We start from the raw sequence: 20,949 nt of genomic DNA, 5'->3' as shown, positions 1-20,949 counted from the left end.
AATATGAAACAAACACCCCCAGTTAAACTTCAGCACCTTACACGACACCACCATATCCTCTCCTCCCACAGAGACTTGATGCTGTGCTCATCCCAAGTTGTAAGATGTAAGCTGTTTCGAGTCATCGATCGATCGAGTCTCAACTTTCCTTTCTGATGTCTGTGAGTTGGATGCCACACGCGATTTTGTTGGTCATGTCACATTCGAAGGCTGAGTTAAGATGTCATTAAACGCTTTTTTTTGCCTCTTTGGGAGTCTTGGGATGTATATTAATCGATTTGTTTACTTTAATTTCTCTAGGTGAGTTAGGAAATATTTAGATAGAAATGAGAAAGTACATTAAAGAATAGCCTCGTAGATGAAAGAATATATATTTTAATAAATAAACAAAATATATTGTATATAAATCCGATTTTTCTCTCTTTCATCTGGAATGCACACACACACACACACACACACATATATATATATATACACACACACACACACACACACACACACACATATATATATATATATATATATATATATTATATATATATATATATATATATATATATATATATATATATATACATATATATATAATTGCAGTCTAAACGTGTGGATTTTGGATTCTCTACGACATCATGACACGTATTACAACAGATCCTCCTTATTCTCTTCAACTTTTTATTGTTTTAAATATTTAAATAAAACTATGTTGAAAGAAAGTGTCTGCTAATAAACCCTAAGGTAAGATACCACGACTGTTTATTTTATATCAGTCGTCATACAGTAATCGGATCTATTGTAAACTAACGCTGAAATAAGGTAACAATACAACATTTTGTAAACATATATTATTTTGAAAAAACGGGAATATGAATAAAGTTAGCGTATTGAAAATCGAACATGACATATGAAAATACGATTTAGTTCTACGTTTTTAAACTTGATCTGTGATGGGGATAATATTACGTTCAAATTCTAAGCATTAAAAATAAAAATATCCTCGAATATTTAAAATATATATCATATTTTCCTTCAAACACATTTTGGTCTAAAGAAAAGGCATAGAGTTTAGAGAATTATATAGCTTAGCCTTGGAATTCTAAACAGGACTATTTCAACTTCTATATATGAAAACTTCTATCAATACTTATAATCTGCTACGTTTCTAAAAACACGCCACACTAATATAGAACTCCACAACTGTTACATACGTTAGTTTGTAAAAGTTTATCCTATAATCAATACGTTTTCTGTAAGCGTAATATACTCCGTTTTCTATGTACGTATATGATGGGAAACTTGAACGTTTAAGATCCCGGACTAAGAAAACAGAACATTGCTGGAGAAAAATACCCACTAAAGAGCCATGACGATATTCTGTACATGATACAGCTACAATAGTTACCTAATAAATAGTTACCTAATACCATCCTATATAACATTTCTTCTAACATGTATCTTAAGAATGGAAAAGTTTGAATAGCTAACGCATTGAGGGCGTTAGAGATGAACCATAACACATTTTGTGATTTTGGTTTGTAAACTAACATAATTAGCTCATAAACAAAAGGAAATCTTTCCAATCACCTCTTTCTCTCTCTCTCTCTCTCTCTCTCTCTCTCTCTCTCTCTCTACCATCCTGTATAATATTTATTCTAATAAGTAACTTAAGAATGGAAAAGTTTAAATAACCAACGTCATGAGGACTTTAGAAACCCTCTCTCTCTCTCTCTCTCTCTCTCTCTCTCTCTACCATCCTATATAATATTTATTCCATCTAACTTAAGAATTGAAAAGATTAAATAGCAAACGTCCAGAGGGCGTTAGAGAGAGTCTCTCTCTCTCTCTCTCTCTCTCTCTCTCTCTCTCTCTCACTGTTTCATACTTCAATGATTTTCTACCTGAATGGCTTAATCGACACGACAACAAAAGCCCCTTTCAAACCACTCAACACAAGGTCAAGAGTTAATGCAACACCGCACTTACCATTTCAGGCCTAAATTGAAGCTGTAATCAATACAGAAGAGAAATAGTATAGAAACATGCTTGACAATGACAAGAAATTGATATATATATATATATATATATACATACATATATATATATATATATATATATTTATATATATATACATATATATATATATATATATATATGTGTGTGTGTGTATATATACACATATATACATATATATATTCATATATATATATATATATATATATTTCTACGTGGACTATGTAAGACATTATAGTATAGTCTTAACAACTAAATAAAATGCTATATTCCTGCGTGGGATACACAAAGCATTACAGAATAGTCTTAACAACTAAATAAAATGTGCCCCATAAAAAAAATCCATCAGGATAACAACAACTACGAGTTAACAAATGTCTAAAAAATCCTTAGATTTACAACCTATCTAGATTAGATGATTATAAAAAACAACCAAACTATCACTTAGCTACATTCTACATGTAAGTCAGGAAATAGCGTACCTGTGGCCGAGAGAGATTGAGTCGAGTCCTTCTTGAGCATATCACTTCGGGGTTGTTTGACTGGCGAATGCAAGTCGGACCCCTCACTCTCCTCCCCGATGGCTTGGCTGACGTCCAACATCCCACTCCGGGTGTTGTCAGCTGAGTCTGGGGTGGTGAAGTCCGAACAGGAGCTAGGGGCATCCGGCGTCACCAATTGGTCGGAAGTCTTTGCACCCAGACCGATAGGGGTGGCGTCTTTGGAGTTGGTCCCTGTCTCGACATTTTTACCTTTTGAATCGTCCGCGGGGACATTTATACTGGGGACAACTGGGGGCTTACGTTTGGATTCAAATATCTCGATTTTGAATTCACTCGTGTCCTTTTTCCCGAAAGATCGTAACCTTGGCCTATGTCGGAACTTAGGGGAAGGGGGTTTGTGTTCAGCTTCCTTCACGGGCGTAACATGAGTATTACAAGTGGTAAGGGGCGGTGGGATTTTACTTTTAAAAGTGGGACCCTTTGAGCTGGCACTGACAGTGCTTTCCGTTTTGCTTTTCCCATCCTCTAAAGAGTCATTATCAAACTCCTCTTCGTCGTCACTTTCCTCACCATCTTCACTACCAGAACTTAAGTCAATGTCTTCTTCACTTTCAGCACTATCTCCACTCACTTCCTCATCTTCCACCTCCTCCTCCAGACATGAAATTTCATCGGCGGATTCTTCAGTCTGCGTTCCAAATTCGGAGTCTGCCATTTCTCTAAAGTTACCCTCTTCCCCGTTTTCTTTGTAACCCGATTTTGAATCCGTCGGAGGAGGAGAAGATACATCATCGTTTGTAAGTTCACTGTATTCCTGACTCTCAGAATTCTCCGTATTTATAATATTAAACGTATTATTATCTACACTATTATCTTCACTACACGACACATCGTCCATTTCACCAGACTCGTTACTCTTGTTAGAAATATCATTGCACTGCGAAACATCTTTCTCCTCTTTCACCACAAGCACCATCGTTTCCTCGGCCTCCTTCGTCCCGTCAACCTTTTCACAACCCTCGTCTGGCTTTTCACACACCCGAGAGGCTGGAAGACTCTGCGTCTTCTTATTGTCAGGGATTTCCTTAGCACTCATTTCCCTTGAACTCAAATTCTCTATTTCCTTGTTATCCTTTCCTACGATAACCCCGACATCCGTTGTCTTTTTCCCCGCGTTATCGAACACCCTGTCCTCGAGCTGCTTCCCCTTGTGCAGGGTAGCTGTGGTAATCGGAGCATTGCCTGAAGTCTCTATTTTCAACAGTTCGGTGCCCTCCATCCCTTCCAGCAGATTTGCGCAATAGAAATCACAACACCGTAACATGCGGAATTTTGGTTATGAACATGGCCTAAGAGAAATCTGAAAATGGGAGTTTTCAAGTTAGCCTAGAGAGGAATAAGGTTCGGAATTATACGATCATTATAGTTTCTTTTTCTCATTATAGGTTGTGAAATTACAAGGTGTGAGTGTTTATAAAGAAGAAGAAAAAGGAGGAGAGAGAGAGAGAGAGAGAGAGAGAGAGAGAGAGAGAGAGAGGAAGGTTATTTATCAATTAAGTAGTGTGCGTTTAAATAAATGAGAGAGAGAGAGAGAGAGAGAGAGAGAGAGAGAGAGCGAACATTGTGCTCGCTGCAGATATTGACAGGGAAATCGATTGCAGCCTTAAAATAATGCCGGGCCAGCTGGGAAATTAATGTTCCTTTTCTAAAATAATATATATAAAAAACGCCAAACAAAATGATCCCCACTCAAAGAATCTGTCTATAACTGACCATCAGTTGTCTCCCCCCAATCCAAAAAATATTTCTATCCCACGTCATCTGATGAATCAAGACAGGAAAGATGCATTAGAGTTACTGTAATTCTTTCATATTGATATTCTTCTTAATTTTCGCTAGATTTCATGTACCTTTCCTTGAAAGATTAAAAAAAGACTAAATTATTTCTGCAGAATTCAACTTAATTCTGCAGTATTTAACTTAATTCGGTAGAATTTACTTTAATTCTGCTGAATTTAGCTTATTTTTTAAAATTTACCTTAATTCTGCAGAATTTAAATTAATTCTGTAGAATTTAGCTTAATTCGGTAGAATTTAACTTAATTCGGTAGAATTTAACTTAATTCGTAGCATTTAACTTAATTCTGTAGAATTTAAATAAATCATGTAGAATTCAACTTCATTCTGTAGCATTTAACTTAATTCGCTATTCTGTTTCAGAATAAAATCATGACACTTAATTTCCTTTTATTTGTATGTTCAAAGGGGAACTCGCTAATGCACAATTTCCTTGCAACATCTAAATCTTGTGATTCAGTAAATCTTAGAGACTATGAACTTGTATCACATATTTCATAGGAAAAGTACAAGGATATTTACATACATATAAAGATAATTAATATGAAAAAAAAAAAAAAATGGCCAAACTCCACTTGACCAAAACTGTCCTTCACAAATATGCCATAAATTTACATTTGATTAACACTGCAAAAAAAAAGTAAAAAAAAAAAATAAATAAATAAATAAATAAAACTTGATTGTTCATCTGTCAGATACCTGAATCGGACCGTCAGAAATTTTAATTTCTTCCATCCAAATTAAAAATTTGAAATCTTTTACTAACTATTCATAATGTATTTTGCCATGTCAGACTCTTGTTTATATAAACAGGTCTTATGTGGAGATAAGAATTTGGAAATTTGGATTAAAAAGGTTTGGAGTGAACCTTAAGAGGATCCTAAGGTCCACACCAAACCTTTTTACTCCAACAAGCGCAGAGACGAACATTAGTCTGGAGTGAACAATAAATATGGATATTCAGTAGTACAAATTGTACAGTTTATAGAGGAGAAATCACAGTAATTTGCATCACCATATTTTTTTATATAAGTTGCCTAGAAGCAGCCTGAGTTTTTAATTTTCTATATGATAACAATAAAACTTTTGAAACTAATGATGAGGAGGCTTTTAATATATGTCAAAATGTATACTTTTTACAAATAATTATCTATATAACTAACGTTAACATAATCCAAGACTTGTTTAATCAATATTAGTTTTGGAAAATATTATTTCCTTCCAGTATCCTACTAGCTGGAAAGGCAAGTTGAAATGGCTTGACATTCGTTCTTGCATACGTATCCTGAAAGTTTTCTGGACACTGGTATATGATAAAATGAAAGTATCTCCATGATTTAAACGGCTTAAAACACAGTATTCTAGTATTTCAAAACAAAACAACTGAATTTTACAAAACAACACAAAAATATCAGTTTCAAAATTAGCCATCGACTGAAATTTGTAACATTGTGTTTACCAATACTCGACATAGGATCAACTGTGTTGCAGTAATCATAATTGCTATAACGAGTCACTTACGCATGCGCAAATCAATAAATCCTTCAATATAAACAAATGTAGAAAAGAAAGCAACGAGAGAGAGAGAGAGAGAGAGAGAGAGAGAGAGAGAGAGATCCATTGAGGAGCAAAGCTAATTTTCTGTGCTTGAAAAGTGTTTCCTTTCACACGTTTGTGTCATCCCAAACATCTTTTGCTGATAGTCTCCTATCCTCTTTAAGCTCTGTCGCCATCGGATGCTGAATAAATCAACTAAACCAGAAATACACTCTCTCTCTCTCTCTCTCTCTCTCTCTCTCTCTCTCTCTCCTACTAATCTTTGTATATTATCGACCATTATTCGTGTTATCCTAACAACAAAGACAGCAAGAAACATTGAAAAAACTAAAATACAATCTTGATGCTCATCAAAGAATTTATTTGAATAGCATTTTTAAAAAGAAATACTCATTAACTCATAAACAAACAAAAAATTGTTATTGTTTCAAAAATTGTTTAATTACCTCCATCGTCTTTCACAAACATTATATTCCCAATGACTATGTCAAACACAAAAAACATATAAACATGACAAATTATGTGCGATTATGCTGTGGTCATTATTATCATTATACTTTTATTATTTTCCTTATTCTTGCTATTTTTAATGTATTATTATATTCCTTTTCATATTTATGATGATGATTAATATCGTTATCACTATTACATTTATTATGAAAAACTTAATCGTTGTTGCAATACCATGATTATTATTATTATTATTATTATTATTATTATTATTATTATTATTATTATTATTATTATTATTAACATCATCACCTTAAAAACAATGCTTTCAAGATGTAAAAAGGTAAAGATAAAAAACAAACACCAACAGAAAATTACATCAAACTACAAATAAACATAAGGATAAAACAAAACATTAAAGAAATCACTATATAAATATAAGTAACACAAACTCAAAAGCATATATCAATAATATTCCAATAATATTCAAAGATCATAAAGGAAATATCTGATGCTGTGATCTGCCATCGTTATTGATGTTATGATGATTAATAACTAATTCTTATTAATATTCCCGAGCACTGAGCAAATATAAATAACATCAATATCATTTAGTATTGAACGGATATCCGTCTGATATTCACTGCTACATAACATAAGCTGCGTGACATCAATACTTTTTAACAAGTGTACGCGAACCGTCAATAATGAAAGCTAAATATTTAGATATGCAGCCAGCGCACACACACACAGATTTAACCCTAGCCACCAACTCCGCCTTTCCTCTCTGGGTAACCCTTCTCACCAGGGTATGACTATTTCCCCTCCCAAGGGACGTGTAGAAACAAAGCGCTGAGCGTGACCGCAAAGATATATATATATATATATATATATATATACACACACACACACAGTACATAGCCAGGCACTTGCTCTTTATGATAAAGGGGAGATATCGAATTCAGACGTCATCCAGCCAGAGTTCAAGCCTCACTCAACATTGGCTTATACATGTGGAATGAAGACACCTTAGCTCAAGCTTCAGGATGGTACGCAACGTCCCGAGAGTAAGGACCTGTTGTCTTGACCCTCAAAACAAGAAAACATTAGCTACCTAGAATCGAGAAAAGTCTCCCAGCATCTCTTGGCAACTTTCCTTCAGATATGGACCAATTAGTCAATAATCATCAGATTTATTGAGATGAACTAGCTCCAAAACTTACCCTAAAATAATCATAAAAATAAAGGTATAGGAGTTCTCTCCTGAAGGTAATATCCGTGGCGAATATACACAGCTTTGATTATACACAAATATGATAAATTATATTTCCTACTTGGTACGAATTTTGGCGGCATGAGGCCACAAAAAACGCCATAATACGAATTTGGACACATCTACACGTAGTAAAAAAACACCGGTTTCTCATCTTTATACTACTCATAATAAGCGTTCTTATTAATTAATCCATTGAAAATTATCACCAAACAATAAATACAGTTACGTAACTTATAAGTTCAAGTAATACGTGAAAAATTTATCAAATACACTCGAACACGATATACAGTAGACCCTTCTATTGTGTGAATAATACAGGCTGTTTTTGGTACATTTCAATGCGTCTCTCATATAAGTAGGTGTTACACATATAAGAAATTTATATAACAATCAAGAATAATATCAATCATATCACTATTCAAAGAAGGTAATTCTATAAAGTCAGTTTTGATAGAAACAATCACACTCAACTTGAGGCTCCGTCGTCATCCAAATCTATTTACAAGTCTTTAATGGGGACTATCAGTTATTAGTGTACGCAACCTGTCAAAAATGACGGCTTAATACTTTGAAAGATATGCAAACGCATGCACAAACTCCCACCGGGTATGACTACTCCCTCTCCCCTTACCACGCGACCGGGGGGGGGGGGGAGACAGACTAATTATACGTCTGGTAATGCCACTGAGCGTCAACGAAAAGATATAATATATATATATATATATATATATATGTATATATATATATATATATATATGATCATCATCGTCATTATCTCCTCCTAAGCCTGTTGACGCAAAGGGTCTCAGTTAGAATTCGCCAGTATATTATATATATATATATATATATATAACCAGACACACATTCTTCATTATATAGGGGAGATTATTCCCGATACCCGCGCCTCTCTCTCTCTCTCTCTCTCTCTCTCTCTCTCTCTCTCTCTAATGTTAGTTCTGATTTATTCAAAAAGAAACTTAAGCAATATTTTTTAAATTTTACTTGAATGTATATATATCCTAATTTTTTACAATCCAATTATTGTGAATTTTATGTAAATAATGTATATTGTTATGTAACAGAATAACCATTTTATAATGGAATAAAGGTTTTGACTTTGATTCTCTCTGTCTCTGTCTCTGTCTCTCTCTCTCTCTCTCTCTCTCTCTCTCTCTCTCTCTCTCAAATGCAGTGGTGCGTGACCTAACAAGGGCGACTTCCCCGGAGGGCAAACCACTAGGAATGGACTATCTGCTAGCTCACCTAAGTTCCTCCAAAATATAAAACACGACAGAATAAAAATGATACTTTAATCTATCGTATGAAGGCACACGGCAAGTCAGTTCGTTCCACCAGGAATTGCACGCAATATCTACGCTGGCTATACACAATGGATTTGATTATTGTCTTCGGCAAAATCGAAGATTTTGCGTAGGGTATGTATTCACCCCTGTTTGTTTCGTGTGTTTGTTAGATTGTTTATTTGTTTGTTTGTGAGCAAATTTATACAATACCTTCTGTAACATTCTAAATAAAGAACATTTAAGTACATGAACGTAGCAGTACTTTGAAAATAATCGCAATGTTAAGTAAATGGCAAATATTTCTTTTTTATTTTTTGTTTGTGAACTACATTACGCAAAAACTACAGAACCAATTTCAACGAAACTTGGTGGACATGTTGGGTATGTAGCAGTACTTTGAAAATATTCGCAATGTTAAGTAAATGGTAAATATTTTGTTAGTTGATTTTTTATTTGATAACAACATTACGCAAAAACTACAGAAACAATTTCAACAAAACTTGGTAGACATATTGGGTATGGCCCAAAAATTGATCTGTAACATTTTGGATAAAGTAAATCAAAGTACAAGTGCGTAAATGGCAAATTATTTGTCCATTTTCTGTTTGTGAACAACATTACGCAAATATTACAGAACCAATTTCAACGAAACTTGGTGAACATGTTGGATATGACCCAAAATTGAATCTGGAACATTTAGGATAAAGTACATAAAAGTAAAAGTACGTAGCAGTACTGTGAAAATAATCGCAATGTAAAGTAAATGACGAAATAATTTTTGTTCATTTTTAATGTGAACAACATTAGGCAAAAATTACGGAAACAATTTCAACGAAAAGTAGTGGACATGTGGGTTATGACCCAAGGACAAATCCATTAGATTTTGGGGAAAAAAATCATCGAAGTACAAGTACGCAGTGGGGTTAAGAGCGAAAGGAGACCGCTTGGCTTGACAAGAGCTTTTGCTTTACTCGGTGCCCTTCTGGTATATTACTGAGCATGACGGATTTGGCAATAACATAGCCATCTCCAGGTATAATTTCGATAATGTCCAGGGATATGAGGGACACCCAAACTAGATATTATTAAAATAATTTTTCCCAATTTTACCAGAATCTAGTTAAGGACATTATTATTATTATTATTATTATTATTATTATTATTATTATTATTATTATTATTATTATTATTATTAGCTAAGCCACAACCCTAGTTGGAAAAGCAAGATGCTATACGCCCAAGGACTACAACAGGGAAAAACAGCCCAGTGAGGAAAGGAAGTAAGGATATAAATAAACTATATTTGAATTAATTAAAAATTAATAAAAAATTTCAAAAACAGTAACAACATCAAAACAGATATGTCATATATAAACAATAAAAAGACTTATGTCAGCCTGTTCAACATAAAAACATTTGCTGCATGTTTGAACTTTTGAAGTTCTATTATACTTGTATAGTTTTATATCCTATATAGAAATAGAGGTTGGATAGATTATTTCGACATATACGAATATGCGATATAATTGTAATTATTCGATGATACGTTTTGCAGAACTTTATCTTATTGAAATGTAAATAAAGGCATCCTGAATCAATAATAATAATAATAATAATAATAATAATAATAATAATAATAATAATAATAATATTATTGTTATTATCATTATCATTATTATCAATAATAATAATATTAACACCAGAATAATACTAATAATAAAAATAGTAACCATAATAACATAATAATAACGATAACAATAATAATAACAATAATAATAATAATAATAATAATAATAATAATAATAATAATAATAATAATAATAATAATAATAATAATAATAATAATAATAATAATAATTTTGCTCAATTTCGGTTATCGGTTTAAACGACAACAAAGTGACAATAAATATCTATACAACCCAAATCTCCATCTTCAAACTGTAGAATAAAAAGCAAATATCATTCAATCTATAGGACACTAAACTAACAGTCACTCAGAGTGAAAGGATGAATTCCAGCAGGGAAAAAAATGAGTCGACCAAGGTTTTATAACGAACGGTACACAATGCCACAGTGAGAGAGAGAGAGAGAGAGAGAGAGAGAGAGAGAGAGAGATGTACGCAACTTAAGAGGTATTATTAATCTTACATTTCACATATTTCTAACATTTTTGCCCAAACAGTGAAATATCACATACATCCTCTTATTCACCGGAGAGAGAGAGAGAGAGAGAGAGAGAGAGAGAGAGAGAGAATGTACCCAACTTAAGCAGTATCATAAATCTTACGCTTCACATATTTCTAACATTTTTTGTCCGAGCAGTGAAATGATCACACACATTCTCATAATCATTGAAGAGAGAGAGAGAGAGAGAGAGAGAGAGAGAGAGAGAGAGAGATGTACTCAACTTCAGTGGTTTTATTACTCTTACGATTCACATATTTCTAAAATTTTTGTCCGGACAGTGAAATGAAGAACAAGAAGAAGAAGAAAAAGAAGAAGAAGAAGAAGAAGAAGAAGAAGAAGAGAGAGAGAGAGAGAGAGAGAGAGAGAGAGAGAATGTACGCAACTTAAGAGGTATTATAAATCTTACGCTTCACATATTTCTAACATTTTTTGTCCGAGCAGTGAAATGATCACACACATTCTCATAATCATTGAAGAGAGAGAGAGAGAGAGAGAGAGAGAGAGAGAGAGAGAGAGTACTCAACTAAGTGGTAGTACTTATCTTACCCATCAGCGACCTTTCGCCTGAGAATACATTTCTAACATTTTTCACCGAACAATTTAACTATCATATACATCTTTTCATTCATCTCTCTCATAACGAAGCCATTTCAACAACCACTTCAGCCCGAAAAGCAGCGACAGGGCCAAGAAATGGCCTAAAATCAAACAGAACGGACGTCCGCAAATAATATTTGGCAACTGATGCCATAATACTGCCATCTGCTTTCAGGGCTACAGGCGGTTCTACCCGTTACAGTTTCAGGAAAGACAAAATGCACAGTTACGTTTTGCCTTCGGTAAATATATTTCAAGTTGAATGGTTTTTAAAAGATAAGCAGTAGGGCGTTTATCTTGATGGCATTAATATGGTCAGTTAATGAAAAATAACCTTGCATGTAATTAGTCTCTGACACCTCAATTCAAGTATCACTATTTAGGCAATTAAGAAAAGATAAAAATGCACACACACACACACACACACACACACATGTATATATATATATATATATGTATATATATATGTACATATATATACACATATATATTTTACATATATATATATATATATATACAGTATATATATATATATATATATATATCTATATATATATATATATATATATCACCAGCAAACGCAAAATGTAAAAAAAGATTATAAAAGGTGTTACATAAATAATCTCAATAATATAAAAAAGATATTATACATCAAAAGGATGAAAAACGAGTTACCATAAAGTCATAATTTGCAAAAAAAAAAAGAAAAATAAATCCGTTATCACATAACAAGACCATTAAAATAAACTAACACTCACGGCCGAAAAGAGGAATACAATGAATGAAAACTAACCAGACAAGAACGAGTTTAATGAAATCGTAAATTTGACGACACTGTTTAGCAACAAGACGTAAGCAACCGTTAGAAAACAATGAGAAAAGCATTATGGTCAAATCTGCATTCCTGGTAACTGAATTTGCTGGTTTAGGAGACTGCCAGGAGTGAATACACTAGCAAGGCAGGCAATAAAGAAGGCTGGTTAATTCGGGATGAAAGCTGGAGAGCTCGGGGAGAGGGGGGGGGGGCGAAGATGTAAGAGGGATATTATGTGTGTTATGTATATTTAAGTTAGTTAACACAGGTACCGGTATTGTGTATCGTCACATAAACACATTTCACTATATATATATATATATATATATATATTCACACACACAATATTTCTATCTGGGATATTGGGGAATCGAAGCTTTTGTTTTTGATATTTTTGTTAGATATTTTGTAACCATCCCACTCACACATACACACATACATACATACATATATATATATATATATATATCTATATATATATATATATGTGTGTGTGTGTGTATTTATGTATGTGTGTACGTGTATGTGTGAGTTGGATGGTTACAAAATATCTGTCAAGACAAATAAAAAAAACAAAACCTGTGATTCTCCAATATACCAGATAAAAATGACAATCGAAAACAAAACGAAACGTTGAGTGCAAAACAACATTTTTTTTTACCACGTAGAAAAGAGAAAATAGAATATATAGAAAGAGATAAAACAGAAAAAGCAAAGGATAAAATGTCTTAAGAGATGCAAATCTCATTACAGGGAGTTTGATTACGTCACCTAATTGTCTTTCGGACACCAAATAACGTAGGAACTCAAGGACATTTTAACCTTGCTATTGAAGTCCAATAAAAATTATGAAAATTATAAAAATGATGAGGATGAGGGAAATAATAATGACGAATTAAGGTAAAATGATGATTAAAGCCTTATTAACACGGTAAAAACTATATAGGCTATACCTTTTTTAACCCTAATATTGAAGTCCAATAAAATTTATGAAAATGATAAAAAGGATGACGATGAAAGAAAGGATAATAATAAATGAAGGTAAAATGATGATGAGAACCTTTTTAACACGATAAAAACTATCTTTTCCTTTTTAACCTTAATATTTAAGTCTAGTAAGACTTAAGAATATGATAAAAAGGATGACGATGAGGGATACAATAATGATAAATTAAGTTAAAATGATAATGAGGACCTTGTCAACAAGATGAGAACTATTTATTCCTCAGAGAGAGAGAGAGAGAGAGAGGAGAGAGAGAGAGAGAGAGAGGACAATGATGATGGTGGTGACAAGGATGACGATGAGGGATATAATAAATAATAACGAAATTAAAATGATAATGATGATAAGAAACTTATCATCATGAGAACTACTCATTCCTGAGAGAGAGAGAGAGAGAGAGAGAGAGAGAGAGAGAGAGAGAGAGATGAATTTACAGTGTCATAATTTAACCAAATTTAAAACTGTTAATAATACTATTGTACTTAATTATCCCTTCAATAAGTTTTAACGCTTCAATTAAATAGCTAATGATATTTTCATCAAGAACAAATTAATTTAGACGAAGCTGAATTTCCAAAAGAATGATAATGGCCTTGAGTTTTTTCGTTCGTGCCTGAATTTATTGAATGACGTTAAATAATTAATGAAATTGAAATTGCTTCATATTATCAGGTAATATCACTAATCAGGAAGTAATTTTGTATTGGATGTTTTCTGACATGAATAAAAAGTAGACATAGATATATAATCGAATTAACTGGCTGGAGGTGTAGATATTCATAATATTTATTTTTAGGGTAATTTCTAAAAGATAATATTGCTGTATTTTTAATATTTTATATTTTAAAAATGTTATTTTAAAAATCTCAGAACACTTTTGATATTGAAATGTAGCTGTTTTTTAAAGATGACTATTGAGTTACATAATAATATTAGAATTAGATTTTTATGAATAACTAAAAATTAAAAAGCGTTTTGGAATGGAATTTTTTTTATTTTTTATTATTTGAATCTTAGAGTCTTCTAACGTTAAGGCCTATCATTAAACAATTATTGTATCATAAAATGAACTATTCTATAGACCTAGAAATAGAATACTCACAAGGAAAGACTCAGAAACAGTGAAAAATGTATTCAAATAGAAAAAATTCCAAAAAAAAAGTGTGAGGTAACAACTAGTTCTGTGTCTGTTGCTCTAAAGGGTGAGTTATGAACCTGGTAGTTACATGACTGTTGTGTTTTCAAATAAGGTCATAAGAATTTTGGTACTATAAACATATCCACTTCCAAAATAGAGTTGCCGATACCGCATGGTCAACCCTAATTTTCTCTATATACAAATCTATATATATATATATATATATATATATATTATATAGGTTAACGTAAAATTATTTCTTTATTTTATTTAAATCAGCCTTGTTTTTCTTTTTAAGTTAAAGTATTTTTGTTGTTTGTTTACTATAGTGTTAATGTAAGTGGCTCTCCGATTGTTGAATAGTGTTTTTGCGCCTCCTCCTCCTCCTTTGTGTATTAGTGGACTATCGTTTTAACGATTGTTTTTTTTTTTTTTGCTGTGAGTGTTGATAAACGCTGGGAAGGTGATGAGTGGACATGGTCGACCAGTGAAGGCAGTTCGGGCCTTGACAAGCTCTCACCGACACTATTTCCCGTCTCAGCATTCATGGTGTCTTGGAGGACGACTTTGGCAATTACCTTCGCACTTCTGATGAGTGTTTAGCAGATGCTCTGTCATCTGCGACGGTAGTTTTCTGCTACTTGTTCCCGTCGGAGGATTTGTACGGGAATGGTGTCGACGCTGTTTCCCGACACTGAACCTTGATTTTACTGGCCTTATTCCTCCAGTCCAGCTGTGTACGAGTGTGAGAGCAAACTGGCTCGTGAGGTGATAAGTAGGGAGGCTGACGCCAGGTAAGACAAATGATCGTTCCTTTTGTGTAGGGAAGTGGATTGCCCTTCAGTGCCTGGCGTACAGTTGTACCCTTCAGTATAGCGGCTTGAGGAATTTAGTACGGCCTTGTGTTCAACCCTTCTGTACTTCACTTGAGGTGAAGTTATATATATTATTAATTGTCTAATTCTATATATACGAGTTCTATTGCTATGTTGTGTAACTGTTTAATTTTGTATTGTTTAGTTTTGTAAGATAGGTAGGAATATTAAGGTTTTCGTTGTTTTCATCTCCTACTTCCTTCTTCCTTTTTATTATTAGGTTATTGACTTTGGCTAGCTGTATTTTGGATCCACCTCGTTATTATTAAGTGTTTTCTCTCTTGGAATTTTCTCATGTTTAGGGCTTAGTGTATTAACTTTAGGTTATTTTCTTGTGAGTTCCCGAGAACCATTATTTGTTGTCTTGAATATGTGTAAGTGTATTTAATCTCACAAGGTTGATTTAAGTTATTGTTCTTGTTTATAATAAATATTGTTAAGTTTTCTTGGGTCTTTGTTTCCGTCTTTCCTTATCACTGACGTATTTTTACCGACTGCAATCCATGAGAATTTAAGAACCTGCATTACAACCTGGTAGGTTGTAACAGTTGGCGACCTTGCCAGGATTGCACTCGGGTGTACTCGGTGGTTTGGTTGGCGGATCGGTGCTCAGTGAATTTACCAATATTTGTTATTGTTTAGTGTGTTGCCTTACTCCCCCTTTAATTTTGAAATCATGGGTGAATATGTTTTTGATCCCGCAGAATTTTTAGGATCAGCAGATTGTCTTAGGCATCTTCCTGTATTAAGTAAAGAGTGTTTGGTGAGTTGTGCTCGCTGGTTAGGTGTCCCACTTAGGGCTGCGAACACTAAGGCCCAGTTGTTGTTAGCTGTAGAGAGTAAGGTAGCTCAGGGTATGGCTGAAGGAGAGAATTTAGCTAGAGATTTTGACAGTGTTGATGATAGTGGTTCGGAGCGCGAGGATAGTGTGATTGATGATGTGAGTGTGAATCCAGGCCTTTCTTTGTTTGAGGACCCCCCTCGTACTGGAACTATTTTTGAAGGAAATGCTAAATTGCAAGATAAAGGTAACGTGTCTACAAACCCATTTGTTGTAGAAAAATCTGTCCCAGAGAATGTAGTTCCAGTGCAGCCTGTGTTGTCCCAAGAGGACTATGAATATAGATTAATTTGCAAGAGGATAGAGTTAGTGAAACTTGAGTTTGAGGAGAACGAGAAGGTGCGGAGACATGAACTAGAGATGGCTAAAGTAAATTTGGAGTTGGCTAAATTACAAAATGTTCCTAATAAATTGAGTACTCCTTGTGGTCCATATGTCGATAAATTTAATATAGGGGCAGCTTTGAAGTTAGTCCCTGTATTTGACGAAAAAGATGTGCCGGAATTTTTTAAAGCATTTGAACGGGTAGCTACCAGGTTGTCTTGGCCCGCCGAGATGTGGACAGTCTTAATTCAGTGTAGGCTGGTGGGCAAGGCAATCAGGGTTTATAATTCTTTGGAGGAGAGTGTAGCCCGTGATTATGGTAAAGTAAAGGCGTTGGTCCTCAAGGCTTATGATCTTGTCCCTGAGGCCTATCGTCTAAAATTTAGAAATTTTAGTAAGCATGCTTCTGTTTCATATGTTGAGTTTGCGAGGCTCAAGGAGGAGCAATTTGATAATTGGCTGAAGAGTCGTCAGGTAGTCTCTTTCTCCTCCTTGAGGGAATTAATGTTGATGGAAGAATTTAAGAAGTATTGTAGCAAAGAACTGAGGATATATTTGGAAGAGGTGAAAGCCGTCAGTCTAAGTAAAGCGGCTCAGATTGCCGATGAATTTATTTTAACCCATCGAGCAGGCTCCGGCAATTTTGGGTCTCAGGGTATAGATTTCCAGTCTGCCAAGCCAAATGATGGTAATAATAAATATAATAATGTAGCTAACAACAGGGTAAAGCAGTCAGGTGTTCCAACCTATTATAAGAATGAGAAGACTCAGGGAAATATTTCAAATGGAGAGCCCTCTAGATTCTTCTCCAAAAACAGGATAGTGTATGGTAATGTGAGCAAAGGTAATGGGACCTGTTTTTGGTGCAATAAGCCTGGACATTATCAAGCTCAGTGTAATGCCAGGAGGAGGTATCTGGAGAGAAATAATAACAACATTGACAATCCTATATCTGTAATAACAAATAAGTCTATTCCTAACACCCCCAAGGTTGAGAATCCACCGGTAGCGGAAGGTAGCAATGTGAATAGTAGTGATGACAGCAATGTAAAACCAACTGGTAATAGACCTTCATGACTCTATGATAAATATATATGGCCTGGTAGACTGGTTACGAATTCAGGAATTCTAAAGGTAAAATTTTTGCGAGACACAGGGTCAGCTCGTTCTTTAGTATTAAGGGAATCTTTAAATGGTTTAGTTGAATATTCAGGGAATTATGTGATTCTGGGAGGTTTCCCGAATACTGTGGTTTCAGCTCCATTGGTGGAAGTTGAATTATCATTCCCTGGATATAATGAGGTAACAGAGTTGGCTGTGGTGGAGAAACTCCCTATTCCAAATATAGATGGTATTTTAGGAAATGACATGGTAGACCATAGGGGTCTGGAATTATTCCCTATTGTGACTGTGAATGCTTGTCCTGTGACGGTGGTGACTCGGGCCTCCGCTAAGGCAGCTGATTTGATAAATGGTGATGACTTAGATTTAAGTAGTTTAGAAGTAGAGTTAGAAAGGCCCGGGCCAGTAGGTAGTCCTAGTAGTACTAGTAATATCTTGCAACTTGATTGGGACCGTTTAACGTTTATTGAGGCTCAGAAACAAGAGTTTGATTTTGAGTTGGGTGACACAGCCGATTTAACTAAACCGAGGTTTTGTGTAATGAAAGGTTTGTTATATCGAATTAGTCGTCCATCTACACATGATCTGAACAAAACTTCTCGAGTGGAACAAATTGTGGTTCCCTCACAATTTAGGGAGTCTGTTTTGAAGTTGTCACATGATGATTCTTTTTCTGGTCACTTTGGAGTATTTAAGACGTTCAAAAGATTAGCAAAATGTTTTTGGTGGCCAGGATTGAAATCATCAGTAAAACAATTTGTTAGTAATTGCGAGGTTTGTCAGGTGATGGGAAAGCCCAATCAAGTGATCCCTAAAGCACCTCTAAATCCCATTCCTGCAATTGGGGAACCTTTTGTGGAATTGGTTATAGATGTGGTGGGGCCTTTGCCCAGAACAAAGACTGGGTTTACTCATCTCCTGACCATCATGGACCGAGCTTCTAGATTTCCTGAAGCATTCCCAATGAAAAAGATAACTTCCAATGCAGTATTTGAGAAGCTTGTTGAATTTTTCTCCCGATACGGACTTCCTCGTAAAATTCAGACCGACTGTGGGACGAATTTTACGAGTAAGGTATTTAGGGGTAAGTGTGCTGAACTGGCCATTCAGTGCACTACCAGCGTACCTTACCATCCCGAGAGTCAGGGTGTGGTGGAAAGATTCCACCAGACACTTAAATCAGTTTTAAAAAAATACTGCTATGAACAAGGAGAGGATTGGGAGAAGGGACTTCCCTTTGCTCTCTTTGCCATAAGGAACCATCCAAATGCATCTACAGGTGTAGCTCCCTTTGAGCTGATCTATGGGCACAAAGTACGTGGTCCGTTGGAAATTTTTCATGAATTGTTATCATCTGGGCAGAAAAAGGAACTTAATGTGATGAAATTTGTAGAGAATTTACGGAAAAAGTTAGCCATTGCGTGGAAATTTGCAAGAGAAAATTTGGCTTCCTCCCAAGTAATCATGAAATCAAATTTTGATAAGAAAACCAAGGTGCGATCGTTTGAGCCTGGGGAATTGGTATTGGTGTTGAGTACAGACTCAGACAATTTCCTTGAGCCAAGGTATAAGGGGCCCTGGAAGGTTTTGAGAAAATTGTCTGAAGTGAATTATGAAATTGAAGCCCCCGGGACCAAACGAAAGTGCCGGGTCTTTCATATTAATAGATTAAAATCTTATATTTCAGGTGGTAGGGATCCTTTAGCTATAGTGTGTGAACCTGTGTCTGTAGAAGTAGAGTCTCCAGAGGATAACTTTGAGGACTTGGTTGGTCAGGTATCTTCTGATGCTCTCTTTAATAACGTTCAAAATCTAGAGGTTTTGAAAAGAGAGCTGGACCATCTGGAAGTTACCCAGAAAAGGGACATTATTAATTTAATCTGTTCTTTTCCAGAAATATTTCTTAGTTCGCCAGGTAGGACGAGGTTGCTTCAGCATGATGTGGATGTGGGCAGTGCTTCTCCCGTAAAGCAGAGTCCTTATCGACTAAATCCAGTGAAAAGGGACATAGTCGAGGAGGAAATAAAGTATATGCTGAAACATGACCTCATCCAACCTTCGATAAGTCCTTGGAGCTCTCCGATAGTTTTAGTTAAAAAGTCTGATGGAAAGTACAGAATGTGTGTGGATTACCGTAAAGTTAATGCCAGTACCAAAAATGACTCTTTTCCTTTGCCTCGCATTGACGACTGTCTCGATCAGATAGGGTCTGCAAAATTCATAACCAAGTTGGATTTGCTGAAAGGGTATTGGCAAGTGCCCCTGTCTGATCGAGCCCGGGAAATTTCCGCATTTGTAACTCCCTTTGGGCTTTACGAATGTAAAGTGATGCCCTTTGGGATGAAAAATGCTGCATGCACCTTTCAGAGGCTTATGAACAGAGTCATTTGTGGGTTGAAAGGCACTGAGATTTATATTGATGATTTAGTTGTTCACAGCAATGATTGGCAAACTCATATAGTAAGATTGAGAAAAGTGTTTGAAGCTTTGAGGGATGCCGGTCTTGTTGTGAACTTGGGTAAGTGTGAATTTGGTAAAGCCAAAGTGTGCTATTTGGGTCATGAGGTTGGTTTGGGTCAGGTAGCCCCTAAACAAGCCAATCTCGATGCCATTTTAAATTTGAAGAGGCCGAGTAATGTCAGGGAAGTTCGGAGAGTCCTTGGAATGACGGGTTATTATAGAAGGTTTGTGCGAAACTTCTCGGACATTGCTCAGCCGCTTACTAAGTTATTGGAGAAAGGACAGAAATTTGCGTGGTCTCCTCAATGTGAGGAGTCTTTCATTAAACTCAAGCTGGTGCTGATATCAAACCCAATATTAATATCCCCTGATTTTCAGAAACCTTTCATTATCGCGGTGGATGCTAGTGATGTGGGCATTGGAGGTGTTCTCTTTCAGAGAAATGGGGCTGGAGAGGTACTTCCCGTGTCTTACTTTAGCCGTAAACTATTGGCAGCAGAGAGGCGGTATTCAACTATCGAGAAGGAGGCCTTGGCCTTGGTTCGTACTTTGTTACATTTTAAACCCTATGTGACCAATTTCTCCTTCCCGATAGAGATTTGGACTGACCACAATCCTCTAGTGTTCATAGAAA

The 20,949-nt window shown here is 35.0% G+C and overlaps 1 protein-coding gene across 6 annotated transcripts in view; it reads right to left on the bottom strand.

Annotated features, from left to right (window-relative positions):
- Nucleotides 1-20,949, bottom strand: part of LOC137657616 (nucleolar protein dao-5-like) — a 143,001-nt gene that overhangs the window by 118,263 nt on the left and 3,789 nt on the right. For all 6 annotated transcript variants that reach the window (XM_068391976.1, XM_068391978.1, XM_068391975.1 and 3 more), the window contains exon 2: nucleotides 2,490-3,870. In XM_068391976.1, coding sequence (XP_068248077.1) covers nucleotides 2,490-3,834 — 1,345 coding nt within the window. In that variant the 5' untranslated portion in view covers nucleotides 3,835-3,870. The remainder of the gene's footprint in view (nucleotides 1-2,489; nucleotides 3,871-20,949) is intronic.

This window comes from Palaemon carinicauda, chromosome 18 (assembly GCF_036898095.1).
Source record: "Palaemon carinicauda isolate YSFRI2023 chromosome 18, ASM3689809v2, whole genome shotgun sequence".
NCBI classification, from domain to species: Eukaryota; Metazoa; Arthropoda; class Malacostraca; order Decapoda; family Palaemonidae; genus Palaemon; species Palaemon carinicauda.
The sequence above is the reverse complement of the archived record's forward strand: the minus strand, read 5'-3'. Positions and strand labels throughout refer to the sequence as shown.